At 37.5% G+C, this 24,864-nt stretch overlaps 1 protein-coding gene across 1 annotated transcript; it reads right to left on the reverse strand.

The window, feature by feature from the left end:
- Positions 1-2,793: 2,793 nt before the first annotated feature.
- On the reverse strand, positions 2,794-12,732 carry LOC307127609 (uncharacterized protein). Its single transcript, XM_079818950.1, has 19 exons — positions 12,464-12,732; positions 9,867-9,972; positions 8,964-9,039; positions 8,729-8,858; positions 8,405-8,470; positions 7,707-8,099; positions 7,465-7,566; positions 7,156-7,388; positions 6,649-6,827; positions 6,331-6,424; positions 5,888-6,014; positions 5,566-5,777; positions 5,226-5,343; positions 5,047-5,138; positions 4,664-4,781; positions 4,054-4,158; positions 3,761-3,946; positions 3,491-3,670; positions 2,794-3,263 (listed from the first exon to the last, which is right to left on the reverse strand). The coding sequence occupies exons 3-19, from the start codon at positions 9,033-9,035 to the stop codon at positions 2,995-2,997; spliced, it is 2,676 nt and encodes an 891-aa protein (XP_079675076.1). The 5' UTR covers positions 9,036-9,039; positions 9,867-9,972; positions 12,464-12,732; the 3' UTR covers positions 2,794-2,994.
- Positions 12,733-24,864: the final 12,132 nt, after the last annotated feature.

Genomic DNA, 24,864 nt, shown 5'->3' on the forward strand with positions numbered 1-24,864 from the left:
TTGTAGCTGAAGGCAGAGCCATAGAGAGAGAGAGTTGCGACAACGGAAGTTCAAAACGCTTGATAGTCACGTGATTCATGTAGACCTCGAATAGTTCCAGGAAGTGCTTTGACGGGCAATTCAAATTGATAGTCACAGTGACAGAACTGCGCTTTTTGGTAATTAATAGTCAATAAATGCATTGATTTTCAATAATTTTATTACACATCGACTTGTGTATGTAGCATGAGTATGTAGTTACAGCGATGTTGTTTTTAAAATATATATTTTTTTAATGATGAATAATCTACACAAGCAGGCTTTAATGTACAAGTTATTTTGATTAAAATGTGCTGATCATTTAAAATCTTACTGATTAAACGTCTTACCTTTTAAAAGTGCATCACAAACGGTCTGTTCTGCTGTTCTCTATGGCGCGGCTGCTACTTCCGGGAACTATTGAGAGTCTCCGTGAGCCGCCATTGCTGTAAAAAAAACCGTTCCATTGGAGTCTATGGAGTTGTCGCAACTCTCTCTCTATATGGCTCTGGCTGAAGGTTATGGAAGTGCCTCGTGTTGTGGGCGGAGTTTGCGCGTTCTACTGTTTTGGCTAACATATCTGAAATAAACCAACATATTTCATTTTTGTTAACATAGATTATCTAAATGCAGTGTAACTACTAGTTTGACTGTACTAGATATTTGATATATTCCGTAGATATATCTTTTTGCAACCCTAGTTTACAACCCTAATTTGCAAACCGGAAGAACTACAACTTTAGTGCTCATTTGTATCAAGCTGCAAAGTGTGGCTATTGGGAATTGTAGTTTTTAGAACATTTGTGTTTTCCTTAGAATTTGAGGTTGTAAATAGTTAGTTGAAAGTATAGGAAGGGGTTTAGGGGTATGGTAAACACATCTATGTAATCAGATTTTAAATATATAATTGTTATGTGGGTTTAAATCAATTTTAACCATTTTTGACAGCGCCCCCAGTTGTTGACTATACTGTATATACCTCAGTATGATAGCTGAGGTCAAGAGCTCTCTATAACAATTTGTCCCATACCTGTAGCCCCTTTTGTTGCTGAATTATAAGCCTTCAAACATGCACCAAGGTGAAGTTTCAACGGTCAGTATTTCAAACCAGGAGACATATAGAATTTTCATACTAACAAATGTTACTCTCTAGGACAAGACCTTTCCAAAAATATATTTGGTTTAGCTGTACAACAAAGTTTTAATTTTCTTATTTCATGGACACAAGGCCATCTCAGGTCTAGTTTCAGAGAGCACTTTGAAGTGTCAATATATAAAGTGAAGATGTTTGTTTGTTTCTGACTTTATAAACAGATTTATGACCCCAAAACATGAGGAATACCTGGTCCAGACACAAACACACGCCACACACAAAATATGTGTATTTCTGTTTGGGACACACATGGCTTATATGCATAACTATTTATGTTAATGCTGCTGTGATGGTAAAAAATACACCAAAAGACCATGGTCTAGAATGGATAGTCATCTCCTCTTGTACTTGTAGTATTATTATTGGTATTCAAAACCAAGAGTACAATACACATAGGTAATGTAGGCCCTGTTGCATCCTCTGTATTTATTTCTCTGTTTAAAGATTTAGTTTGTATGTGTACAAAAAAGGGCAAATAGTTTTTCCGTTAACATTTTCCTCCTTCCAACACCTGTCACTGTGAGAAACTACAAACCCCATTTCCAGAAAAGTTGGGATATTTGTGCACCAGTACCCATGGAATGGGTGAGCTACATGTGTGTGAAGGTACCATTGACACAGAGGCATATTTTGGGATTTTAGAAAGACATATGTTGCCATCAAGGCAATGTCTCTTCTATGCTTATTTCAGCAGGACAATTCCAGGCCTCATTCTGCACAGGCTACAAAAGCGTGGCTTCCCAAACGATTAGAAAGTGTTATTAATAGGAAAGGTGATGTAACACAATGGTAAACATGCCTCTGTCCCAACTTTTGTTGAGTGTTGCAGGCATGAAATTATAACTTTGTTTATATTTACAAAATACAATTGCGCTGGTCATTAGCTAATTGTTAAGTAATATGCCATTGTGGTTATGGCTTTTGAGTTAATTTTAAATTAGTAAATAGTCATGTGCCTCAACAATTCGTAACATGATTTTGCAAATCGTTAGTTAATAATTAATTAAAGCAGACAACTGGAAGTTGAAATGCATGGCTTTGACCCATTGTGATAATTAACGCATTCATTTACATTATTAGTTAATATAATGTTATTAGGGAATTAACACTTGATATATTTAATTAATAGCAATTAATATATTACTTAACCTATTAATCATATAGAATGTTCATTAGTTGCTGATGCAGTGATCATTAATACATGGTTTAGTTCCTCATGTCATGAGTCATACATTAACTCATTAAAATAATATTCCAACTTGGGTTGTTGCTAAAATGTATATTGCATAACTGATTACTATTATTGCCATAACTGATTACTACTATTATTGTCATGTTTGTATTCAGTGCATTTCAAAGTAATCAGACCCAACCCTGCCAACCATTCCTCAGTATAACGTGGTTAACTAAGCCTCTACAATAGTTCTACATAGTCAGTTTTGTAGTATGTTACACTGCCAGTATCTATCTGTGTACAGTATGTAAGTTTTGTACATCTTAATATGGGACCTGCTGTGACTGTGACCTCAAATGTTCCAAAATGTTGGTAGTTCAGGTTGAATCTGAAAGTTCCCAGTTCTCTCTTATCCTAAGGGTTGATGAGCCAAAGTCAACTCAACAGTCAGATGACAAATCACATTTGTATTTCTGTTTACATATATACAGGTGTCAGCAATTATTTACATACATTATCAGTTGCATAACCATGAGTATCACAATTCCATGAAAATAAAAGTCAAGACTTTATAAACCTTTTCAAATCAAAGTACAAGTAAAAGCAAAAGCAATTATAACTGTGACCTGAGTCTGACTTGAGTCCCAAGTCAAGTGACTTGAGTCCCCACCTGTGTATCCTCATTATCATCATCATCATTATCATCATCATCATCATCATCAGAGCTGATGTCACGTAGCCAATCCAATTCTTCATCCATTTCCCCTTCCTCCTCTTCCACCAGCCTAGGAGTTGGTTGGAGAATGCCTCTGTATGTGCATGCTACAGTCTGCTGTTTTTGTCTGAGGTCTTGCAGTCTTCTCTTAAGTAGACTGATGAGGCCCTTGGACCCCTCCTCTGTGAATCCATTCGTATATCCTATAAGTCCACACATAAAGAATAATGTAATTACCATCACACTAAACATTTAATCAGAGAGAGCTGATTTATGTTAAGACAAATCTTAATTACAAAATCAAATTAAAATAAACTTTGAAGGTTATGTATCCTTAGTTTTTGAGCCAATACTAGCATGATTGCTTTTCACTTGAAAATAGTTAGACCTATGAATGTTAAAATGCATGAAGTCAGGTAGTTTGACTTACTTCCTGTTTGTGTGCTCACTGAAACGGTGGCCATCAGTGACTGAACCTTCTCTACTGAGTCCTTAAGGTACTGACAGTGCTGCATCATCTCCTTCACAAGGATCTGTTTTTCTTCTGTCAGTCGTGAGACAAGCATTAGTTGGTCAAAGAGCTTCTTCTTTGTGATAATGTCGACACCATCTGCAGGAATGAAAACATCATACATTAATAAACAAATTTGATGAGGATACATTTTAAATAAATACTAAAAGTTAAATCTTCATACAACACCTGTGTTCTGTTCCTGCCAAGGCCAGATCATGCTCTCTGCAGCCTTGTTGGAGAGTTTCTGCACAACTGAAATTGTGTCCACAAGATCACCATCAGGTTGCTGGTTGTATCGCTGGATCTCTTCTAGCAAGCGTTTCTTTTCTTGGGCAATCTTCTGACTTATCTTCTGACGCCTTTTGTTGCGGTCTGTAATAAGAGCAAAAACAATGCTATTACAAAAGAGCTGCTATGGCATTTGATGAACAGAACCAATATATCTTCCATCTACATCACTTCCATTTACTAATCCATACCATTCTGTCTATAAAGGTAGTGCTTCTTCTGACAAATGCTCACAAAGAGTGCTTCGATGGAGATCTGCAAACCATGAGCATCAACAGGACTGCTTGCTGCATTTCCTACATTAAAGATATGAAGAAAGAAAAATGTTTCAAACACACTTAAGTTCTGTTAATTACACATTGTAAAGCAGCTACAGACCGACATGGAGCCCTGGATATTGGGTCCTATTGGACCATTGTGCTTAGCCTCTCATTTTCCACCTCAAATTATATTGTTTGGTAGTAGAATTGGTAGTAGTGTTATTATCTTTTAATAATAATTACTATGATCTATTACTATTATCTGTTTTTTTTTTACAGAAACATACATATACATATATATATATATATATACATACACATATACACACACAGACACACACACACACACACACACACACAAAAGATGACGTTAACGGGCATAGTGCAATAGGGCAGAAATCAGTCTGGTGAGTAAACCAAAAAAATGACTAGCCAATGGCGATCCTATTGTCAAGGTGTGTGTTGAGGTTTGGCTACATACATTAAAAACATATATTAAATTACTCCGACAGTGTTTATGTATAAAAAACATTGTCCTTACCTCTACTGGCCCACTGCTTGACATCAACAACCCACTGTTTTAGCATGTCATCACAGCAATGAAACTGTTCCTGCATCTTCTTCAGGCTCTCTGTTACATCTAAGGTCTTTTCTACTGTCTGCAAAACAGCAATACAAAATCATTGTTCATTCATTGTCATTTCATAAAAGAATCCTTTAAAAGAATCAAAAAAGTATATGTCCCTGCCTGATTTAATACAACAACATATTCAACTACATATACATAGCTGAGGTCCTGCACCCTTACAATATCTACTTGTGGGTAACAGTGTGATGCATTTTGAGTGGACTTTAAGTTCAAATGTAACTGTTTAAGTTTTGTATTGAAAAAGTATACACTATTTTAAACATAACAAAGCATACCTTTTTGAATCTGGAAGACAAGGCAATGTGGAGGCCATTATCTTTACGCTGATTCCACCCAATAGCATGGACAGTAAGCATATCAGTTCTTACTGTAAAGAACAAAAGAAATTCATAATAAATTGTAAAATTTTAATGGTACGTTTGCAGGCTAACAGGGGGCAAAGAAGCTTACAAACCTGACTTGGCCATATACTTTGTGGTCAGGGCACATCTGGAGAGAAAACTATTCACTTGTTCTACTTCTTCACCAAGAGTGGTTCCAGCACCTTCCTGGTTCCTTGCATTCCACAAAATCTACAGGAAGCAGTGAAGTTGTTAAACAGTGTGGACAACAGGGTTACCAAGATTGATACATATCCCGAGGTCACCAGGTGTAGAGGAGAGCACATAGGGGCTCATGTTAACATACTCCTGGGTTGTTGTTTGGGTCACAATGTAATTCATTGTGGCACTTTACATTAATTGTTGGCTACATCATTCTCTGAAATATAAAAGTCATATAGTTAAATGCATTACCTCGCATTTTGTATTGTGGGCTTTGGCATGCATCACGGACAAGCAATGTCTCATTTTCTGAAGAGGTTCAAGATGAGTCAGAGCCTCTGACACCTTCTCCAGGTATGGCACATAACGACAGGTCACATCCATGGCCAAAAATGTAGCACCCTGGAACTCTTTTTGGAGAAACATTGGATATGCAAAGATTTCTCCTCTATACATATTCAGACCTTTTGGAAAATAGAAATAAGAAGAGCACATTGGACACTGAAGTAAAGGCTACAGATCATCATTATCTACAAATATTTTTTAAATGCAATTTATCAAGATCATTACCAACCTTTGAGGAGGAATCCATGCCTACACACAGCAATTTCTACACCTTCTTCATCCAACTTGTTGGCCTGCTTTGATGTTTCTCTTGCTGCTGTCCAGTGGGATTCCCCACACATCGCCTTTCCTGATGTCTATCAAAGTAAATTGTCTCAACATATCAGAGTAGTTCATTCAAGAACATTAACTAGCAGGGATGTACGATCAAACACACCAACAATTACAGTCAAGATTTTTTCTTTAATTGCCTGACCCATCTTCCATCTGTAACTCCCTAGATTAGAATCTAGCTTTTTTTCTCCCCATGCAGCTACAACTTCACTCTTTGTGAAAGTTTGATTGCATCGCTAACCTCAGCACCCTGCCATTGCCATCTCAACACAAAATCAAAGACTCCAAACATCTAAGAAGGCATGAGATACCCGTTGCTCAGCCTGATTGAAAACTTACACTCTTGACAGCGCCCCGAACTTCCTCAACAAAATTGGACACCTCAGAGTCTTGGGCTAAAAACACTCCATCAAAGAACCCGGGCTCTTCACTCCTACAAGAAAATGAATTCTGGATAACCACTGTAGTAAGAAATTATTGTATTTATATGGCACTTAAAAACAAGGTTACAAAGCCTAACATAGATATATACAGCAGCTACAGTATCAACAGCTTATTGTGAAATAACAAAATTAGAACTATATTATGATGATAATGTTAATAGCAAGTACATACATTAACTACATTGGCTGTTTTTAATGTGCACACAAAACTCACTGGTTTGTTTTCTGGAACCTGTAGAGTTTTCTGTTGCCATCCACTGAAACAGCCACCATTTCAGGGCTACAGGCTGGACAGACAAATGGCTCCTTTCCCAGAAGTTGATTCACTTCAGAGTTGCAGTACACATATTGCAGAAAGCTCCTCTGAAAAGTGTCTGCATTCACATTGCCAGTCTGAAATAAACAAATTTAGTACAGCTTTCAATGACAATAGACTACAATATAACCTATTTATGTTTTGTCAATGTAACTTTTCAAATCTAATAAGGATGCAAAAGACAATGCTGTCTAGTATGGTCTTCAATTCAGTTAATTTCAGAAATCTGAAATACTTTAGCCACTTGTGGACCTTGAACTACATATGTAGGTATATTTAAATTTACGCCCTGCACAGACTCAACCACCATTTTTGCCATACTGTCCAGCCTTATAGCTACTTTAATAATAATATTAATAATAAAAATAAAGGCATTTTGTCTTTCATCTTCACATTTTAACTCACTCTTCCAAACTGCTTTGTTCTCTGGTCCAACATTGCTGTGAAGGCTTTCACTGACATTCCTGGAGCCGTTGTCTTCATAGCCTCAAAGGAATGGAACAGATCTTGGTGGAACAATGTCTGTGCTTGCATGGTAGTGGGCCAGTAACCACTCCTTACAAAGTCACCAACTTCTGGAGCCCATTGCTTATTGCAATGTTTACATGTTAGCACCGGAACGTGAAGATTGTAACGGCCTGAGAGCACATGAAAGACAAATAAATAACAAGGAACTAATGTGTTAGATAAACAATATTTTTTACGCAATCCTACCATTTATGCAAACCAGTATGACGGATCTACCAACAGAGATGTCAACATCACGAGTGTCACAGGAGCATATAATTTGAGGAAAGGCTGTTGGCAGCAAACACTCTGCAAGAGCAAAAGACCATCAGGATGACATTAAAGAATGTTTGGATTGTGTGCAAATACTTCGAAAATATAATGCATGATTTACTTATGTTGTCTGTTATGGGGAAAAAAGGCAAATCAATTGAAGAAGAGACACCAACCTTGTTCACAGACGATGTACTTGCCATCATGGAGTTTCACAAACTCTGTTGGAGGAATGTATTGATAAAATCCAAACATGCTGGTTTGCCTACTGTGCAGAGTGTGGTGTTTATGTACCAATTGATCACACTCAGCACAAAACCACTCTGAGGGCAAACATTCCCCACAACGGATGATGGCTTCTTTCACGTGACAGTGATTGCAGGTCATCTGGAAGATGTTCTCAGCAGACAACAAGTTGTCAATGTTTTGTGGCCTCGCCTGTTGCCAACATTGTTGGGCCTCTTTCTGTCTTTGAGACCAACTGGACAATGGTGTCTGCTGAGAAAAATCTTGCCCATCAATGCTCTCTGAATCCTGTAGAAGATCCTTAAGCCTCTGCATATTGCAATCTTCAAAAAGAGAAATAGAAAAATACAAACATAACAGAAATCCAACATTGCAATTCCACTATCACTGACTTCTTTTGTGGAATTTCCATTGCTTTTAATACAGGGACAGTCCAGTGATAGCAGAGAGTGAAAGGATAGTTGGAAATGGGCAATCAAACTCATGACCCTTAAGATTATGTGTATGTGCTGGCTGTCAGTAGCATTTTGGAAGGAACATTGTTAGCTGGCTGGTTACTAAACATAGCAAAAGTGCAGGTACAATGAGAGGCTTCCTTTTAACTTAACTCTAGTAGTTTTCTACTTACCAGGATATTGGTAGCTAGTACATGGTGAAGTTGGGATGGAGGAACTAGCACATGGAGAAGTACCAACTGTTTGGAAGAAAAAAAACAAAAACAGATTAGAACAATTCTTTCGAACTCTTTGCCAGATATACAAAAATAAACACTGAAACCTTTGGCAAACTTTCAACATGGAAACTATCAAACCTAAATTTATTTGGCATTATAATGTTATAATCATTATAAGTATACAGAATATTAAGTACCAACAGTACTGTCAAACCAAATCACACGTCATCACTCTCCACTACCATTTTCTTTAATTAATTTTATAAGATGGACACTAACCAGGAGAGGAAGCTTTTTTCCTCCGTTTGCTGGTGGTCACACGCAGCCCATCACTGTCCCTCTTCCACCAGGTCACTTTGGACCGTCCTGTGACTTCAGGCTTCGGAGTTTGTGACTCTGTGTTACGTTTCTTTATGGACATAGCATGTAATGAAACATAGATGGGTGAAACATAGGTATTAACTAACTGAAGTTAATTTTTTACACATTTCTGTATAACAAGAATGAAACTTACCTGTATCCCTTCAACAAATGCATCCCCGAGCAGAAGAACAGCTTCTAATTTGTTCTTATGTCCACTTGACATTGTACTAAACAAAAAATAAATAAGGTGTCAGTTAGATCTGAGAGGGTAAAGGGTGATTAAAATTTTAAATGTTCTGGTAGAGGATAGTGGTTTCTGAATATTTGCCATGAAGGGGGCAGGAAAATGCAGATTTTAAACTTCTGGTTGTAACAATAATAATATTTTTGTATTATTTCAAGTCAAAAATCCCGGGAATAGGAGCCTAATGCATCTGCAAGCAACTAGTAATGCCTGCTTGAATTATACCAACGTGCCCGTTATTCTATCAGATCTCAGATCGGCTTGTATAGTGAATGTAGGCCGTATGATCCGAAATACTGATCTGGCGTCAGCTAAGGTTACCTCTCGGGGTCCGCACCCACGTGTAATGTGTTCACGGCCCGCGAATGTATAGATGCAGCAAGCATTAATGCCTTTTCTGCAGGCGCGGAAGACAGTAACGTTAAATAGTTTTTTTTGCCCACAATTTGGAAATAAATAAATAAAATAAATCCGTTTTTTTGCGCGCCAAAAATTCGTTTTTTTTGTTGTTGTAGTGCTGTCCTCAGCCATGTATAAAAGCTGAAGACAGCATGAATATTATTTTTATTATTATTATAATTTTTTACAGATTTATTTATTTAAAAATCTGCAACAGGTACAGGTTAGCTTAGGCTAATGTCAATGTTAGGCTACCCGCTGGGATAACTGTGCAGCCCACTATTCCATTAACAACTCATTTGAACGCATAACCCATGTAACGTGATGTAGGCCTACAAACACTGAAATAATTAAAATAATACCGTTAACACCATGATCTCATTACAAAAGAATACTCTTGCCCTTACTTACCTGTTTGAAGATGTTCGCGCATCAGGTGAACTGGGCGAATGAGCCTCGCTGGTGACGTCATTGTCGTTAAAGATGATGCGTGGTATTTGGACGCATCAGCTCTCCACTGAAGTTAATGGGAAAGATTGGCGTATCATATGCACGCAAAATTGGACTTTGGCGTATGCATTACACGCACTTGGAAAGTGTAAAGTCGTGTCATTTATACGCAGACTGATGAGAACGGGTTGAACACACACATGCAGTCATTAGCCTATTATAATCAAGGACTTTACATGCACTTTAGTTGTTAGCCAACACATCAAAATAAGTGCACTTTAGTTTTACAAAGTGCATAAAATTGTTAAGTAAAAGTATTAACAATGAAAGTGGCCTTTCTTTTCATCAAAAATTATTTATCTGCAAGTGCAGTTTTTTAAAATATTTTTTAAAGGTTTGAAGTACACTAAAAGTGCACATTCAATACAATCAAGTACAATTCTCGTACATGTGCACAGCCAGTTATTTTCACAAAAAACAATGCAAAACATCTTAATGATCCAAAAATAGCTCTTTAAATTTTGAGGAGGAATATCACAATGTTAAGGAAATATCAAGAACATTCTGGCTATATGAGAGCATGTCTGCACATCTATGTATTGGGCAAGGCCTTGTAACTTAGCAGAGGACAAATCCCCACCTTGTGCAGCTTGAACACCTACATCTCTAACAGTCTCGGCTCAACTTAATTCAGTCAAGGCCACACTGAATGGACTGAATTGGTGCATGGTGAGCTTTGCTTTCCTTTTGTACCTTGAGTGCTTGAGACAAAATGTTCTCTGCTGAGAATTATATATACATCACCATGGTAACTGTGCACTTTATAAGACTGGTTTCCAGAGTCTATTTGAAAACTCTAAAAAGCTGAGGCTATCTCTTTTGTGAGCCATCACAATATCAGTCTCTCCTCTATAAGGCCTTGCCCTTGTATTGAAATAGTATGCCCTTTACACTATAGGGAGACGTTCTTAGAACTTAAACCTGAAGGCACGTATGACACGAATGTTATTTGTTGAATAGAATTTGCCAGAATCAACATCATTTTAAAAGGTACACTATGCAACTTTTTGTTCACCTTTAACAAAATGTAAATAATGGGTCAATATATCATCAATCTTTTTTCTTGCCCTGATTCAATATGGTTAGCCTATTATATGATCCTATATATATGATCAAAGATGGCTGTAAAAATAAATCTGCATTCTTTATCCTTTTGATCTTTCATTCAAAAAATCGTATCTTTCATTTGAAGTAAAAGAATGTGGGGAAAATCTCTTTATGAAATAAATGTTTTTCTCCAAAACACGTTGGCCAAAATTTTTGCCACCCCTAGAATTTTTTTGAGTAAAATATCTCTCAAGTATATTCCCATTCATATTTAAATTTTTAGCACAACAGGGTGACTATGAGCATGAAATTGTCTAGCTACGACATCTTGTTTCTCAGGAGCATAAATATGACAAAACACAAAGTCCAAAACCAAAGAATATAGCAAAAGATTGTTGAGCTTCACAAAATAGAAAGTGGCTGTAAGAAAACAGTTAAAGCATTGAAAATCCCCATTTCCACCATCAGGGCAATAATTAAGACGTTCAATCAACTAAAGATGTTCTGAATCTGCCTGGAAGAGGACGTGTGTCTATATCTTTCTGTCTTATATCATCTGTCTTATATCATCTTATATAATCTATATCATCTGTTTTAATGCACGAGTTTGAGTGGACAAAGACTCTCTAAGGATCACAGATGGAGAATCACAGAGATTAGTTGAGTCTTCATCAAACATCAAAATCAAACAACCCCTACATCACCACATGTGATGTGATTGTTTGGGAGGGTTTCAAGAAAAATCCTTCTTGCTCATCCAGAAACAAACACCAGCATTCAGTTGTCAGACACGACTGGACCTTCAAAAGGGACCTGGTTCTGTGGTCAGACAAAACTAAAAAAATAGTTTTTTGGCAGCAAACCCAACAGTTTGGTGCAAACAGGGATGAAAAGTACCCCATGCCCACGGTTAGATATACCGTTGGATCTTTAAAGTTGTGGGCCTATTTTTCTGCCAGAGGTCTCTTGTTCAGACACATGGCATCATGGATGCTAGCAAATACCAGGAGATAAAACATCAAAACCTGACGGCCTCTGCTAGAAATCTTATAATGGGCCGTGGTTGCCAACTTGGTTGGATCTTCCATCAGGACAACGATCCAAAACAAACATCAAAATCAGCACACAAATGTGTCACTGAGCACAAAATGAAATTTCTGCCATGGCCGTCCCAGTCCCCTGACCTGAACCCTATAGAGGATGAGTGGGGTGAACGCCCACGCAAGATTAGCAACACATGCAATGTTCTATCGGCTCGAACAGAAAACCGCTAACGTTAGGCCTATTGAAATAGTCAAGCACTTCAAGAAATATAATTACTTTGACCCGTGATAGGCGATGCTAAACGGCTAACATTCCAATGCCGACCGGCAGCATGATCATGTTGTCATGCTGATAAAAAGCTATTTATGTAATACACCACACCCAAAAAAGTATAAATAAATGTTTACCTGCTCAACAAATAATCAGCGTCGGTTTTAAGTCCAAAGGTTTCTCTGAAACTTCCTCCAACGGGCAACGGTGGACCCTATATTGATTCGGCTTTGAGTCCGGCGTTCTTCACATTTATTTTAAATATCTGCTCTTTCCTCAATTGACTTTCTCTTTATTCCAACCTTGACTGTTGGGGCGAGCAGGGGCCGCTTGCCGCTGTCTGTTTGTTGGTTTTTCTCCATTGCTGAGTTGACGCTGCCTACTTGCCAGCAAAATTTCATGTCGCAGGAGGGGGCGGGGTGGGGTGCGGTTGGGGGGAAACGCGAGTGGAGCAGGGATTGGATGAGAGCAGTTAACCAATGTAAGCTGTCCGGCCGGACAGCTTACATTGGTCAATTTCTCTGCGGGTGTACACCCAATATTATATTTTATAACCCAAAATTTCTCTTCATATTGTTAGGATTGTACTGTAGAACCATAACCAGCATCTAAACGAGATTATTAATAATGAACAATCTTTGAAATTGTAGACCATAGCTTTAAGGGGGAAGGCACTTATTTTACTCACTCGCTGAGTGGGCAGTCCTTAGATGGAGCACGAGCTGTGAGCTGTATGTATGCTTTATATATTTCTGTTGCTCTTTATCGTTTACTTTTCCGCTCAGTAACGCTATTGTCATAAAGTGTTGCAAACTAACGTTACTCCATGTGTGCATGGGAATGGCGCTGATAATAAACCCCATGTGAAACGTCAGCCTGCCTACGTGAGTTTTGCTTGCACTTGGCTGAAGCCATTCGGTCCAGCTGTCCGGTCTCTCGGCAAAGCGTTACAAATGGAAAGACGGTTAGCTCGTTTACATCGACAAAAAGCCAGCGCAAATAGCCATTTCAAATTTTGAAACAAGTTATAGGCTACGTTCATACGTTGCCATGGTCGTTGACGTTAGTACACAGTAGCTATATAACGTAACAGCTATGACAAAACGTGTTTGTCAGAAAATATAGAACATGTTGAAATATATATATATATATATATATATATATATATATATATATATATATATATATATATATATATATATATATATATATATATATAAATATATATATATATATTATATATATATATATATATATACACACACACACACACTTTTACCTACCTCACGACGAAGCACATAAGTTCATTATTTGTGCTGCAGAACCAGGGTCGTGTCGTGACGCACTTCTCAAAATGTAACTCCAGATGTAGTGTTAAAACACGCTCCTGAACACCAATGAATGAACGCCAAAATACAACACAGCCAGGGAGTATCCAATAACACACACGGTAGTCAAAATTTAAAAAATAACTCAAAAAATTTAACTCATTCACACTTTTTTGTCTAACTCATGATTTTTCAACTCCTGAAATTTGCTGTGTAGTTATCTATGAGTGATGCGTTTAAAGTGGGTTTCTTAAGCAGTGGAGTTACCCGAGCCTGCTTGAAAGTGGTAGGGAAAGTGCCAGTGCAGAGAGATGTGTTGATGATGTGTGTGAGTGCTGGTAGGAGTGTAGGGGAGATGGCTTGAAGGAGGTGTGAGGGAATGGGATCGAGAGGACAGGTGGTAGGATGGCTGGAGAGGAGAAGTTTAGATACTTCGGCCTCAGTGAGTGTGGAAAATGAGGAGAGAGTATGTTCGGTCGTGGAAGTGGCTGATCTAAAATCCACAGTGCGCGGGGGTGAGAACTGATTGCTGATAGTTCTTGTTTTGTTTGTGAAGAATTGTGCAAAGTCGTCTGGAGATAGGGAGGTGGTGGAGGAGGACAGAGCAGAGAGTTGAATGTTCTGAATAATGTGCGTGAGTTTGAGGTGCTGCTGATTTTGTTTTGGAAATAAGAAGATTTAGCTGCATGTACTTCATCTGAGAAGGATGAGAGCAAAGAATGATACTTTGCTAGATCAGATGGGTGATTTGATTTATGCCATTTCCTCTCTGCTGCCCTGAGTATCGTCCGGTGTTCACAAATAACATCAGATAACCAAGGGTTAGAGGGAGTAGCTCGTGCTGGCCTAAAAGAAAGAGGGCAGATATTGTCTAGACATGAAGTTAAAGTGGAGCATAAAGTGTCGGTTGCAGTGTTAACATCCATAGAAGAGAATTGTGTGGATGAGGGAAGGGAGGATGACAGAGCAGATGAGAGATGAGAAGGAGAGAGTGAGTGCAGGTTTCGCCTGAAAGTAACTGGTGGAGGAACTGGTGGTGTGTGAGTAGTAAGTTGAAGATTAAATGTGATGAAAAAGTGATCTGAGATGTGTAGAGGTTTGACCAAAATATTGAATGTAGAGCAGTTGCGTGTGTAAATGAGGTCCAGCTGGTTACCAGATTTGTGGGTATGTGAAGTGATGAGGCGTTTGAGGTCGAATGAAGCTAGGAGGGTGTGGAAATCTGAAGCATAGGATTTGTCCAGGTGAATGTTGAAGTCGCTGAGTACTATGAGTGGGCAGCCATCCTCTGTAAATGAGGACAGCAGAACATCTAGTTCATGGACAAAGGTGGTCAGTGGACCTGGGGGGCGGTAAATGACTACAATATGTATTTTAGTGGGAGTTGTAAGCGTTATAGCATGATATTCAAATGTGTTGTTATTGCAAAGAGCTGTGTGAGATAAGTATTTCCAATTGTTAGAAATGAGAAGACCCGTGCCCCCACCCCTCCCAGTCTGGCGAGGGGTGTGGGAGAAAGAGAAGTTATTAGAAAGAGCAGCAGGTGTTGCTGAGTCTTCTGGACGGATCCAGGTCTCAGTCAAGGCCAGGATTTTGAGAGCGGATTGAGTGGCAAAGGCAGGAATGAAGTCAGCTTTATTGACAGCTGACTGACAATTACATAGCCCCACAGAAAAAGAAAGAGACGGTGGGGCATTAGAGGAGGAGGGAACAGGACGTAGATTAGCAGTGTTACGATACCGTCTACGTGTAATAGTGGGGCGTGGTTGCGAGATAACGGGGATGGAGTGGACGCACATGGTTAGAGAGAGGAAAGGAAGATGAAAGGAGAAGAATGGAGATAACTAGGTGCCTTATCGGAGTCCCTGCCTCGGAGGAGTCGCGCAGAAGAAGAGTCGAATACAGATGTCTTTACCCGCGTCGGTCTTCACACGCGGAGGCTGAAACGCGGGCTGACCGCTTCCGCTGACGCTTCCGCGCCAGCTATGGAACGCTCGTTAAATAGAGCCTATTCGTTGCTGAGTGAGCTCAGCTGGCTCTGATAATTGCACTTCAATGCGCAGATGATAGGCCGTGAATGGCTTTAAATCCATACCAATTAATATATAGGCAACTTAAGTGCAAAGCTCTCTCGGTTATAACAAAGTCAAATCTTATTCAAATGCTATTTTTTGCAATTTGCTATGGCAGTAATACAAAGCTAAAAATCACACAGAACGAAATATAATATTAGTAGGAGAATCCTGCTACTACTTTGAGTCGTGCAACAGGACTAAAGAATATGTTCAAAACTGCTTCAAAAGCCGTTCGCTTGCCCCAGATGGGCTACAACAGCAGAAGACCCCAACGGGTACCACTCATCTCCACTACAAATAGGAAAAAGAGGCTACAATTAGCATGAGCTCACCAAAATTGGACAGTTGAAGTGTTGCCTGGTCTGATAAGTCTCGATTTCTGTTGAGACATTCAGATGGTAGAGTCAGAATTTGGCGTTAACAGAATGAGAACATGGATCCATCATGCCTTGTTACCACTGTGCAGGCTGGTGGTGGTGGTGTAATGGTGTGGGGGATGTTTTCTTGGCACACTTTAGGCCCCTTAGTGCCAATTGGGCATCGTTTAAATGCCACGGCCTACCTGAGCATTGTTTCTGACCATGTCCATACCTTTATGACCACCATGTACCCATCCTCTGATGGCTACTTCCAGCAGGATAATGCACCATGTCACAAAGCTCGAATCATTTCAAATTGGTTTCTTGAACATGACAATGAGTTCACTGTACTAAAATGGCCCCCACAGTCACCAGATCTCAACCCAATAGAGCATCTTTGGGATGTGGTGGAACGGGAGCTTCGTGCCCTGGATGTGCATCCCACAAATCTCCATCAACTGCAAGATGCTTTCCTATCAATATGGGCCAACATTTCTAAAGAATGCTTTCAGCACCTTGTTGAATCAATGCCACGTAGAATTAAGGCAGTTCTGAAGGCGAAAGGGGGTCAAACACAATATTAGTATGGTGTTCCTAATAATCCTTTAGGTGAGTGTATGTCACAGTTATGTTCCATTTGTTTTAGTTTCCATGGACTATCAGTTGTTTTCATTGGTCACGTCTTCCTTTGTTCTATTTTCCAGCCACAATCTGTCACCATGGACACTGATCACATTCATCACAGCTGTTCGTCGTTTTAGTTGATCATCTGTGTATTTAAGTTCCTGCTTGTTTTCTGTTCAGTTGTCTGGTATTGTCTGTGCTATGTGCACACTGTTTTGCAAGTTGGCTAATTCTTTATAAATAAAACTTGTATTTACCTTATCCTCGTCTTCATCTTCCTCGGACCCCAGCGTTACAATATATATACAAATACATATTTACACCAATTATTTTACAAAATAAATAAGTCGTTTATAAGATTAAACAAAATTTACAACAAATGGTCACTGCAACTGATAATTCATGTCGGCATGCTGGGTAGAGAACAAATGTAACTATACCATAGAAATTCTTTTTCAGTGTAAGCCTAATAGAAGTAAAAAGGCAATAACCAAAATCACCTGCTATTTTTGTTGCTTTAACCTAAAAAAACCCTGTAGCAGAAAATCTTCTTTGAGATGCTTTACTTTTTTTTTTTTTACTGAAAATAAAATGCTTCACTTGCTTGATGATTTAAGAAATAATTAATATTCACACTAAAAATAGTTTTCAAAAGCATATTATGTCTGCTACGAATGTAAGAATGTTGTTCTATTTTGGAACTAATACGGTATTTTAGCATATAAAAAGGTGCTATACGGCACTAAAAGTGGTTCTTGGCTCGTAATCATAGGGGAACCACTTTAAGTGCTGTATAGCAACATCTTGGTGCTTCAGTGGTTCTTCAGAGGTTCTTCACCGGTTCTTCGGGATGACTGAGGTGCTATATAGCACCACTACCATATACAGAACCTGTTAAGATATGGTGCTATATAGCACTTAAAGAGGATCCCCTATGATTACTAGCCAAGAACCACTTTTAGTGCCATATAGCACTATATGTATGATAATAAACATACAATACAAATTTTTGCACAAACCAAGTGTAACCATGTGAGGGCAGCAAAGGCATGATGGGTTTGAGGCCAACTGCGTTTCCATATTTCAGCTCGTGTTTGTCACACTCACAGGCAACAACATGTACATTGTCTGTTTTTATATTTCTAAATATATCATTGAATTGTAAAATGGACTCATGAATGAGAAATACATTTGTTTGTATCTGAATGGAGTAGCAGAAAGAAATAGGTGCCATGGGTTTGGGAGTATCAGATGAAAATGGCCAGAAGAAATGAAGGCTGTGTGGAATGGATTGACATGTTAAGTGCAAAAATAACGTCATCAAGCAACAATGCGAAAACGAAACATGATCACCATATGGTAGATAATACAGTTTACTTAATAGGGGATGTTTTAATGGCACACCCAGATTTGCACTAATATCATTCCTGGTCTCATTACACATGTCCATGTTGTCCTAAAAGCATTATGGACAAGATATGGCTTGAAACTGAAGTCATTTCACTTATTTTTTTTTTTTTTCAGGAAATGGTTATTGGAAGGATGTTTTCAAACTTTGGAAAATGTTGTCAACCACATGAGGTCAAGCTAACTATTTAGTTTATAGTAGTGATCCTTCAGAAATCATTCTAATATGATGATTTGATGCTCAAGAAACATTAATAATTTCTTATATCAGCATTTCTTAAATCAACGTTTAAAACAGTTGTTCTGCCTAATATTTTTGTGGAAACCATGATCATTTTTTCAGGATTCTTTGATCAATGCAAAAAGAAAAGCATTTATTTGAAGTAGAAATCATTTTTAATGTTATGCATGGATAACGCATATAAGTCAAGTTACTACTATCACGTCACGTGTAGGATATAAGCTCACGGAGACGAGGATGAACAGGAGACAGGCACTTTAATAATCAAACTCAGGAAACTCTTTCACACGTAGAACTAAAGACAAGAACCAACAAACACTAAGGGAGAACTGAGGGCTTAAGTACACAAAGCAAAAGAGAATAACAAGGTGACATGTGACAACTACATAATCAGATTACTAAAGTAACGCATTACTTTTAAAATTTACAACAAAATATATGAGTTCCTTTTTTCAATAAGTAATGCTACTTTGTTTTCTCACGTATTGACTGAAAGCTCTCCTGTCCCCATGTTTGGAAAAATCGTGAGTGTATTGTGTGCGCTGTGTGAATATGATGGTTATTGTAGTTCTACTAAATGTGTGCATTTACTCATCTCACTTGCACAAAAATATTCAGTATTCCTCAAAATAAAAACTCAATACCAGCGGATAAATGGAAAGCCGTAACATACTCAGTAATTACATGTCAAATAACACAAATATACTTTATGTACAATCTCACTTTATTAATAAATGTCTTTGCTGCTGACCTTTGATGATCCACGTCAAACATAAGCAAAAATTACTTTAGTTAAAGGCACAATATATAAGATTTTTTTGATTAAAATATCCTAAACTCACTAGAATAATGTTATATTTTGTTGACTCATCCCAAATATATCCCCCTTATCCCAATATCGGTCTGACAGAGAGCGTGTTTGCTTGAAACTTAACCTGTGTGGGAGTCTAAAATAATTTTTTGCAAATATTTGGAGCTGTGGTGTGCCGACTTTTTTTTCTGTTTTTTATTATCTATTTTGTAGAGCAACTTTTCAGTAGCCTATATGTGTGCTTTGGTCCAAGCCTGACGTTGTCATACTCAGATTCTAGTCAGAATATGAGTCTGATACTGCTCCATTGGGCTGTGATTATGGGACGTGTTTCAACCGAACCAGGAAAGACCTCAATTGGATAGAAGCATAACGTTAGTTGTAGTGTTGCCAAGTCCGCAGTTTTCCTGCGGAATTGGGCTACTTCAACACTGTTGCTGTGGGCTGTTTTTCATGTCCGCGGGTTGAAGCGACCCCAATTATGTGATATTTTGCCAAGGGAATGCGAATTTTAGCAGGAAGCCCTGCCAAAAAGACCCCCCCCCCAACACGATTGACCCCCCCAGCCCTGGTTAGTTGTTATGTGATATTTAGACCCAGGAATGCGAATTTTAGCAGGCAACCCTTCCAAAAAAATCACATATTTTACCCCCCAAACGCCATTTTTTCCGGCTGGCATCCAGCCTACTTTGGTCCTGATTTTAGCCTAATCTGAAATGTTTCATTGGTTTGAGTTTTATGAACTTGTTTCTTTTAATTCAGACAAACTTAAATTTAAATAAAACTGGGCTGAGATTTCTATTTCCCAGCATGCGTTGCCACGAAACACACAAAAGGGACAGTAAATGCCTAAATTAAGTGTTATATGTTTTGTTGAAGATTAATGTTAAGCGGGAGATTTAGTAGTGATTAATGTGTTGTTATGATAGTTTAGAAGAGTTTCTTTTATTTCTGTTTTTTTTTTTGTAGGGTTATCATCATCATGACGAGTGGAGCGTGAGCTTAGTTTGAAAACAGATTTATGTTAAAAGTTTTATATTGCTGTCCTCATTCAGCAAGTGCTATGCTATGATAATTCTACCAAAGCATTGTGTAACCAATTATTGAATTAGCTAAAGCTAACCAAGTTTCCACAATTTAAAATGTGAGATTACATGATATTTTTTAGTTAAATGTATGAATTAGCTTTAGCTTTATAAGATTTTGTACTTTAATTGCTCTTAACTTTATATATATATATATATATATATATATATATATATATATATATATATATATATATATATATATATATATATATATATATATATATATATATATATATATATATATATATATATATATATATATATATATATATTATATACATACATACATACATACATACATATATACATAACATACATACATACATATCATACATATATATATATATATATATATATATATATATATATATATATATATATATATATATATATATATATATATATATATATATATATATATATATATATATATATATATATATAAAACAAAGTACAAAATCTGCAAGTTCTGCTAACTTAAACTTTAAATTTGAGGCAACTGATTGTTTTGCCAACTTATTCGAGTTTACAGTGTGCATTTGGACAGTCTATGTTTACTTCTGTATTCTTAAATGTGACAACTTTCACTTATATAATCAATTTAATACATTCTTGCATAATTTTTTAGCTACGTCTCAACAAAATAAAATTATGTTAATTACCCCCCCCCCCCCCCCCACACACACCCTACAGTTAATTGAAGAGTTTAACATAGTTTAACATTTTAATATAATATCCAAATAACCCTTCCATTGCACAAAAGGTTCTTTATAGCATAGAAACGTTTTTTAGACTATAAAATGGTTAGAAAGGTTATTTAAAGAACCTTTTACGAAACGATTCTTCAGGGAACCAAAATTGGTTCTTCTATGGCATCGCCATGAAAACCCCTTTTTGGTTCTTCCTGTCACCTTTATTTTTAAGAGTGTGGGATGGGCTAAAATCCAAATTTTAAGGGGTGAAGACAGAAACATTTGTGATCTATTGTTAATGTTTTATTATTTACATTTGATCTAACACTTTCCTTATTTCAAGAACAAAATATAATAAAAACAAGAATAATTTGTGCCTGATTAAAAAAAAAGTTACAAGTGGCAAAAAGTAATGTGCTTAAAAGGATTGGTCACCCAAAAATTCAGTCATCATTTCACCCTCAAGTTGTTCCAAACCTGTATGAGTTTCTCTCTTCTGTTGAACACAAAAGAAGATATTTTGAAGAATGTTGATAATGAAACGGCACCCATTGACGTCCGTATATTTTGTTTTCCTACTATGGAAGTCAATGTCTACTGTCAACTGTTTCATTACCAACATTCTTCAAAATATCTTCTTTTGTGTTCAACAGAAGATAGAAACTCATACAGGTTTGGAACAACTTGAGGGTGAATAAATGATGACAACTTTTTCATTTTTGGGTGACCAATCCCTTTAAGATTAAACTCTGTTTGTCTTTTGTGGTTTTTGAGGGGAAGAAATGATATGAATTCTACTTTGGCAGCCATTCAGAAGAAGGAGAGTATCCGTTTGGCAAGAACAGAGCTGGTATTTCCAGAAACACTTGCTTGGCCAAAACACTTGTCACAAGGAAGCTTTGAACAGGAATTCTCTTCAATAGTCTTTCTCCTGCTTTCTTTCCTTTTCGCTGTTTGTGCATTTATGATAAAGAGTCATGGTGGTGAGTCCCAACCAAGGGTTTGTGCACTTGGAAATAATTTCATGTTTGTCTCTGGACTGGAGCAGAATGTTCACAGTTCGCATGACACTACATGAAAACAGACTTTATTCGACCCAATGGAAAGCATATATAGTGCACTATGTGCCATTCACCATGTAGAAAATAATACATTTGTGAGCATGTGACCGATTTCAGCCAGCTTCAGCATCTATTTATAATGTAGGGGGTGGGGCTTCATAGTCTAGAGAGCATTTGATTGGACAGAAAATCTGATGAGAAGCTGAAGTGCAGTGATGTCATCAAAATCATTGATCCATATTGGCGGAAGTGAGAGACTGTAAGTTTCGAACGCTTATATCTTCTAAATGCAATTTTTGTCATTGTTATTTACTTAGCTAAATGGGGACAGTCCATTAACTTTTGTTGTTATATACAGCTCTAACACACACCCTAACAGAACATTTTCTGCAATTTTACCATGTATATATATATATATATATATATATATATATATATATATACGTATATATATATATATATATATATATATATATATATATATATATATATATATATATATATATATATATTTATAAAAACGTTATTTATTTTTACAAATAACAACAGGTTTGCCTTGCTTTGTGCACTGGTGCGCAGTCATGTTGGAAAGGCATGGGGCCATTCCCACAAAGTTGGGAGCATGAAATTGTCCAAAATGTCTTGGTATGCTGAAGCATTAAGAGTTCCTTTCACTGAAACTAAGGGGCCAAGCCCAACCCCTGAAAAACAACCCCACACCATAACCCCCCCTCCACCAAACTTTACACTTGGCACAATGCAGTCAGGCAAGTAACGTTCTCCTGGCAACTGCCAAACCCAGACTCGTCCATCAGATTACCAGACAGAGAAGCGTGATCTGGCACTTCAGAGAACACGTCTCCACTGCTCTAGAGTCCAGTTGCAGTGTGCTTTACACCACTGCATATGACGCTTTGCATTGCACTTGCACAGCTACTCGGCCATGGAAACCCATTCCATGAGGCTCTCTACACACTGTTCTTGAGTTAATCTGAAGGACACACAAAGTTTGGAGGTCTGTAGCTATTGACTCTGCAGAAAGTTGAAGACTTCTGCGCACTGTGCACCTCAGCATGTGCTGACCCCTCTCTGTGATTTTACATGGCCTACCACTTCGTGGCTGAGTTGTTGTTGTTCCCAATTGCTTCCCCTTTGTTATAATACCACTAACAGTTGACCGTGGGATATTTAGTAGTGAGGAAATGTCACGAATTGACTTATTACACAGCTGGCAACCTATCACGGTACCACACTTGAATTCACTGAGCTCCTGAGAGCGACCCATTCTTTCACAAATGTTTGTAGAAGCGTCTGCATGCCGAGTGCTTGATTTATACACCTGAGGCCATGGAAGTGATTGGAACACCTGAATTCAATGATTTGGAGGGGTGTCCCAATACTTTTGGCAATATAGTGTATATTCAGTATACTTAGAATGTTTTGTAGCACAGAATCATTTTCTTGGTGACTTTAATAATAGCCTATATTAATTATAATGCTAAATTCGATTGCACATTGCAGTTTGGTGTCAACGAGTGTTATGGGGCTGCAGGCTTACAGAAGATAAAAGAGGTTGGGAAACACTTCCAGTCTATAGAGCCATTACATCACACTTTACCCCTCTCTAGAAAATAATGAATAAATCATGAACATAAGTGGTAGGTAGGTTTGTGGAAAGAGTCATAAGTAATTTAACACTCCCCATCATTTCCAATAGAGCACATTAGACAATTTCACATTCCAAGAATGGTGCTTTTTGCAAACGAATTACAGCCACAAATCACATGCTTGTTTTCGGACCTATTAGATATGTTAGTCGCTATTGATAACCCCCCCACTCCCTTTGAGCATAGACATGAAAATTCACTATCCCAATTTAAACGGTTACAATTAATGAATGCCTTGGAATACTGAAGGTTGATCTTTGTTTTTAAAGAAGACACTCAGCAGATTATTGCAGAATGAAAGTGTAAAAAGAGTGATATGTTTAAGTTTACTGTACTGTACAAAACATTTTATACTTAATATACATTTTACTAAATAATTTTTACTCTAAACTTGCTGTAAAATCAAAGTCATATGTCTAGCCAAGTTGTGTTCCAAATTTGAAATCACAAAAATTAAGTTCCCATTTTGTTTAGGCTCCAAAATATTTCAACCATGTCACATTCCATTTATTAATGTTTTGTTTGTTTTGCTGCGTTCTCCTGTAACAAATTAACACATTTCTTTCACAAAATCACTTTTATCTAAATATTAAACCTTGGGTCTCAGAATTTTCCAACAATATGTGTTTGGTCAAGATTAGATAAAATTCTGATTATAAAATAAATTGTGTGACTTCAAAACAGAAACAACCATTCCCTGCCATTATAAAGCTTTGAAGAGCCAGGACATAATGTAACTCTGATTGTATTCGTCTGAAAGAAGAATGTCATATATATGATGACTTGAGGATGAGTAGGCCTAAATCATGGGGTAATTTTCATTTTTGGGTGAACTATCCCTTTAAATATCTGATGGGGGGAAAATGGTAATTTAAGGGGTTATAGCCTACCCATTTTAACATGTTTTTTTAATTGTATTGTTTCTTTAAAATATTTTGCCTATTTATTTTTGACATTTATTTAACACTATTGGTAGAAAAATGGCAAGGATTTTTAACATTCCGATCTGTATCCTATTAGTGGGAAGTGCCGTGTAGCCTATCTGAGAGCACATTCCCAGCCCAGGCAGAGCTGCATATCAGGTCTGTCAGGCTCGTGTCTCGTTTCGGAACAGAACGGGTTAAGGACCGACTCTGACTGTGTGCAGCCCTCCCTCCCTCAGCCTCTCTCCCTCCCTCCCTCAGC

This window comes from Gobio gobio (assembly GCF_949357685.1).
Source record: "Gobio gobio genome assembly, chromosome: 1".
NCBI lineage: Eukaryota > Metazoa > Chordata > Actinopteri > Cypriniformes > Gobionidae > Gobio > Gobio gobio.

Coding starts and splice junctions, on each gene's coding strand:
- LOC307127609 (XM_079818950.1), bottom strand. CDS start 9,035: ATGTCAAGTGGACATAAGAACAAATTAGAAGCTGTTCTTCTGCTCGGG. Junction 5,778..5,887: donor GCATGGATTCCTCCTCAAAG/GTTGGTAATGAT, acceptor ATTTTCCAAAAG/GTCTGAATATGTATAGAGGA. Junction 4,782..5,046: donor TGTCTTCCAGATTCAAAAAG/GTATGCTTTGTT, acceptor GCTGTTTTGCAG/ACAGTAGAAAAGACCTTAGA.